Below are 6,000 nucleotides of genomic sequence, written 5' to 3' on the forward strand. Positions count from 1 at the left end.
CCCAACTTGCGGGGGGATATCAAGCATAATTAGTATTTAATTATTATCATTATTATTTTAGGATTTGTATAAAGTCTATAGAGTCAATCACCTTAATTGTTGGAGATATTTGTTCCTTAATTTACTCCAATTAGGTTACTATACTTGTGTATATATACACCTCTTGTAAACTCTCAAAAGTAATGCAATATACAACTTTATTCATTCCCTTATACATGTTCCCAAACTTTTGGGAACTCGGCAGCGGAATAACAACATACAAACAAAGTAGAGAATGAATAAAAGGAGGCTAGTACTAGGGTTCCATAAAAATAGGCTACTAGGATTCCATAAAAATAGAATAACATTACTTAATAAAATAGAGTTACAAGGAATTATTATATAGCAAAATCTAGTGGACTATAAACCTAATAAGCCCAACAGCATAATCCCAATATTTTATTATCTAACAGTTTTTACGTCAATACTTTTATTATGTTTTTTTTTTACAGTAATACTTTTATTATGTTAAAAGTGGATACAACGTTTGTTAATGTCTGGTTGATAAAGATAATATTCATAATAATTGAAAATTTGCAATGTTTATTGGAAAAGTCTAGGATGGCTAAAGATAAGGGAAAGTGGCATGTGAGTCGTATGTGTCAGGTAATATATGAGTTAATTTTTCGATTGCATCAAAATTATGTTTATGACAAGGCTTTGATACATGTTGAATTTGTGGTATTTAGGTGGAAGAATAGGAAAAAACATGCATTATATTATGTTTTTCTACTCTTCTCTTCACTGATATCCATTCTCATGGAGTGTCAATTTTAAGGACCAAAAATTTCAATTTTATTTGAGAAAAAAACATGATTGTCAATTTTATTTAAAAACTTACAAATAAAAGAAATGTTTAATGACGTATTTACAAGATGAGTGTGAAAAAATTCAAAAGTTTTAATGATCGATTCATAAGAGTTGACTTAAAAGTTTTGTCAAAAAAAAAGTTGACTTAAAAGTAGGAATAAAAAATTGTGATAAAAAATATTTTGGGCTCCAAAATTTATTGAATAATTTTTTTATAAGGATTAAAAACAAAATTTGATATATTTATCGAACCGGAGAAATTATATAAGCACAAAATAGTTGTTTACTAAAAAATTTAATTCAAGTCCCTAACATAAAATATAGCAAATTTTGTTCTCCAAATATTATAGGCTTTTGTAAGACAAATTCTTATAATAATTATAAACATAAATATAAAAATTCATTCAAAAATATAAAATATAGATAAGAGTTAATTTAAAAATAGGGTAAATAACTTTTTACCCCCTGCAAAATATGTCAGTTTTGTTTTACCCCTGCAAAAAAAAAAAAGTTGTGATTACCCCCTGTAAAATGAAGATTCCATCATTTACCCCCCTAGATTGACAACTTGGACGCTGACTGTATTAATTTGCTTAAATGGACGCTGAGTTGGCTTTTACTTTCTTTTTGATTAATTTATTTGGTGACACATAGATAAATCCTTCCACTAATTATTTTTTTTAAAAAAATTTAAAAGCATAAAACCTTCCTCCCAAAATCCAAAAAACGCATCCAATTCAATTTCAATCGGATGAAAAACTAGAAAAAGTGAAGGACTCAAAGTCATATATATATTCACATACCATGAACAAGAATTATCATTCTTCTTCAAAGTGATTATGGACTATGACTCATCATCTTATCACACAACAACAAATCCACCAAACCTTCTATATCAAAACTTCTGGGTTCCAATTAGTTTTCCGGCGAAGATCTCGCTAGAGAAGATGATCGGAGGCGGCGTAGGTGCGGCGGCAACAGTGGATAGGAACTTGAACCTGTTCTTCTCTTCATGGAATGTCACAAAGGTGGTTGTCTTGTGTAAAACGGATCTCTGGAAAGGGAGAAAAACACCTTTTGAGTGGATGAATCTCGTCGGAATCTGGAAATTCATGGTGGCCCTGACGAACACGAAGAACAAGTTAAAGATTCTCTTTTATTTCCCTCTTCCATGAAAGGATCTTCCAATAGAAAAAAAAACCTGTGTTTAGTACCGAGTAGTTATAGGAGAGGGGTGCTGGAAATTTGGATTTGAATGTAGAGTTCAGTAATGATGTCTAGACAATGGAGGGAGGAGCCTTCCTGTGTGTGCTTGCCCGTGTTGTTTGTTTGTTTTTTTTTTAATGTATTTCTATTTTTAAAAAATTAATAAATTTATTTGGTAACCAAATAAATTAATAAAAAAAAAGTAAAAGCCATCCCAGCGTCCATGTAAGCAAATTAACACAGACAGCGTCCAAGTTGTCAATTCAGGGGGTAAATGATGGAATTTTCATTTTACAGGAGGGCAATCACAACTTTTTTTTTTGTAAGGGGTAAAACAAAACTGTCATATTTTGCAGGGGGTAAAAAGCTATTTACCCTTAAAAATATGACCAAAAATTGTGACGTAAAATATTTAGAAGACCAAAACTTGTTGAAATTTTTTATAGAGATTAAAAAAAACTTTGATACATTTATAAGACTAAAAACTTATTTAATCAACACCAAGACATTTGACTAAACCGGTTTTTAACCTTTTTGTTTTTGTTGCTAGACAAACAATACAAAGTCATTATAAACTCACACACAACACAAGTGAAATGATCGAGGTTCGAACCCTAGTTATGACGTTCGGCCTAAAAATTTTGACATTTTTGGAGTTGAGTTAGAATTTTTTGTTTTTTCACCAACAGAATCCGGTTCACTGGATCAATTTTTGTAGTTGAGCTAGTTTTTTTTTTCCGCCACCATAATCTGGCTCACTGGACTGCCTAATCTAGTTGGAAATTATTCTGCCATCAAATGATTTCAGTTACTTCCTATCACAATTGCGGGATTGAATGTTGCTCTTTGCTATCAAGTCGATCTTGAATCACCACCATTGATGGTTGAACTAGTACTGCCAAAACAAGTTTTTGGGAAACCACAATTTCTGTTCCTGCACTGCAAGAATATTAGCTACATCGCCGATTCTGAGACTCGCTCACCATCTCCGACTCTGTATATCTGAGTTTCCGTCATGCCACAATGAAGAGAAGGTTTGTTTCTCCATCTCCATCGCCAAAGTCTTCCGAGTTTGAGAATCTTCTAGAATCGATTAAGTCTTACACTTTGTTGATTTCATGAAACCCAAAACCCACATATTTAATCACCCAATAATCCAATCATTACAAAAATGCAAAAACTTCAATTCCCTTAAACAAATTCATGCCCAAATTATAACAACTTCTCTTTCATTTCAAACCTATTGTCTTAGTCACCTCATTAACATAACCTCAAAATTCGATTTAACCTATGCTTTAACTATCTTTAATTATATCCCAAACCCAACAATTTTTCTCTATAATACACTCATTTCATCATTGATTAATCAAAGTAGTGAAAATAATATCCATTTAGCATTCACACTTTATAACAAAATTCTTACACATCAAAATCTTCAACCTAATAGTTTCACTTTTCCTTCACTTTTCAAGGCTTGTTGTTTTAACCCATCATTGTTTCAATATGGTCCATTACTTCACACACATGTTTTGAAATTTTTGTTACCACCTTTTGATAATTTTGTTCAAGCTTCATTGCTTAATTTCTATGCAAAATATGGGAAATTGTGTGTTTCTAGATATATATTTGATCAAATTAATCAACCTGATTTGGCCACGTGGAATATTATTTTGGGTGCTTATGCAAATAATGTGAATTATCATAGTTACTCAAATAGTTTTGATGATGCTAATTTTTCATTTGAGGCATTGTATTTGTTTAATGATATGCAAGTGGCTCAAATTAGACCTAATGAAGTTACATTTGTTGCATTGATTAGAGCATGTTCTAATTTAGGTGCTCTTAGTCAAGGATTTTGGGTTCATTGTTTTGTGTTAAGGAATAAGATTAACGTTAATAGGTTTCTTGGAACTGCATTGGTTTATATGTATTCAAAATGTGGATGTTTGAATCTTGCATGTCAACTGTTTGATAAAATGCCTGAAAATGATAGGGATGCATTTTGTTATACTGCGATGATTGGGGGTTTTGCTATTCATGGTTATGGGAATCAGGCTCTTGAACTTTATCGAAAGATGAAGTTTAAGGGTTTAGTTCCTGATGATGCAACTTTTGTGGTTACTATGTTTGCATGCTCTCATGGTGGATTAGTGGAGGAAGGGTTGGAGATTTTTGAGTCGATGAAGGAGGTTCATGGTGTGCAACCGAAACTCGAGCATTACGGATGCTTGATTGATCTTCTGGGTCGAGCTGGGCGGTTAAAGGAAGCAGAGGAACGGTTACAAGGTATGGCGATGAAACCAAATGCGGTATTATGGAGGTCTTTACTTGGTGCCGCAAGACTTCATGGAAATGTAGATGTTGGAGAAGTTGCTCTTAAAAAGTTAATAGAATTGGAGCCAGAAACTAGTGGAAACTATGTGCTTTTGTCGAATATGTATGCTATTGTTGGTAGGTGGAACGATGTTAAGAGAGTGAGGACGCTGATGAAACATCATGGTGTTAACAAGTTACCGGGTTTTAGCTTAGTGGAGATAAATGGTGCAATGCATGAGTTTCTTACAGGTGACAAAACTCATCCATTTTCAAAAGAAATATATTTGAAGATTGCTGAGATTAATAGAAAACTACAAGAATATGGTCACAATGCAAGAACTGCAGAGGTTTTGTTTGATGTGGAAGACGAAGATAAGGAAGGGGTACTTTCTTACCATAGTGAAAGGCTTGCAATAGCATTTGTTCTTATAGCATCTCCTTCAGGTTTAGCTATAAGAATTATTAAAAACCTTCGAGTTTGTGGGGATTGTCACGCGTTTACCAAGCTAATATCAGTGGCGTATCGTAGAGAGATTATAGTTAGAGATCGAAATCGGTTTCATCATTTTAAAGACGGGAGTTGCTCTTGTCTAGATTACTGGTGACCATATTCACCACACAACAAAGTCAATACCAGAATGAAAATACATTCATGTGAAATTCATTTTATTTATATACGATCATATAGTTGCAACTTGCAAGAGAAATTTCCATAAGCTTATATTAATTGAAGTTTTTTTATTGTTGTACTATATGTTCTTAAATTTCTTAGTAACTGAATCATGATTGAGAAGGTGCCTAAACTTTAAACCCCTTACATACCCTGAATGTATTAACACAAATAAATATTCCACCTTGAAGTACATGTTTTGAATTTTCCTTCAATGACGCTCGAGTCCTTCAACTTTGAGATTGAGCAGATTCCAATTCAAAGATGGTGTTCAGGTAATCTTGTCTTTCAAATTTGACATAATATAGCTATAATACTTCCTTTCCCATAGAATTTTTTTTTTTTACTTTTCTTAATTAGTCATATGCAGTCATTGTAGATTGTATAGTAACTAGTAAGAATTTCTTTATGCGATTAGTTCTTGAAAAAGTAACTCATTACCATGCATCCATGCATATAAATGCCATGTCTTAATGTTTTTTCTGCTGATGATCATCCCTTGAAAACCATGAGTTGTTACTGATTTGTTCTAATTGGAAACAAGTGGAATTTTTTTTAATTTTATTTTTACTTTATTTGAATCGTTTCAAATGCAATAATGTTAAAGTAAAACTGTTCCGAACTAGGCTAAGATCCATCTGAACTGAATTGGTCTTCCTCACCGAAGGCTCAACATCCTATATATTAACAAAGCAAAATCACACTAAGAGAGCTGTAGGTGTACAAAACGAGAGATTTTCCAATCCCCATTCCAGTTTTGTTCATTTCCCACTTACCTCCATTCCACTTCAGCATCAGCGGTTCAAATTGAAATTGGGGTAAGATACAGTTTTTATTCCTTTATTTACTGTGTTGTCAGTTTAGGAATCATTCAGCAGTACTAAACTATTACATTATTCCTGATAATATTCCATTTTCAAAGTTCACACAGATTTCCCATTTTTGGTTTTATAGAATGA

At 32.6% G+C, this 6,000-nt stretch overlaps 1 protein-coding gene across 2 annotated transcripts; it reads left to right on the plus strand.

Annotated features, from left to right (window-relative positions):
- Positions 1-2,882: 2,882 nt before the first annotated feature.
- On the plus strand, positions 2,883-5,120 carry LOC123883939 (pentatricopeptide repeat-containing protein At5g43790). 2 transcript variants are annotated; one of them, XM_045932913.1, is made up of 2 exons: positions 2,883-3,089; positions 4,049-5,120. In XM_045932913.1, the coding sequence occupies exons 1-2, from the start codon at positions 3,079-3,081 to the stop codon at positions 4,974-4,976; spliced, it is 939 nt and encodes a 312-aa protein (XP_045788869.1). In that variant the 5' UTR covers positions 2,883-3,078; the 3' UTR covers positions 4,977-5,120. The 2 variants fall into 2 exon arrangements, with proteins under 2 accessions (XP_045788869.1, XP_045788868.1); XM_045932912.1 differs by lacking the exon at positions 2,883-3,089 and having other exon boundaries at positions 3,174-5,120.
- Positions 5,121-6,000: the final 880 nt, after the last annotated feature.

This window comes from Trifolium pratense, linkage group LG5 (genome assembly GCF_020283565.1).
Source record: "Trifolium pratense cultivar HEN17-A07 linkage group LG5, ARS_RC_1.1, whole genome shotgun sequence".
NCBI classification, from domain to species: domain Eukaryota; kingdom Viridiplantae; phylum Streptophyta; class Magnoliopsida; order Fabales; family Fabaceae; genus Trifolium; species Trifolium pratense.

Coding starts and splice junctions, on each gene's coding strand:
- LOC123883939 (XM_045932912.1), top strand. CDS start 3,174: ATGAAACCCAAAACCCACATATTTAATCACCCAATAATCCAATCATTA.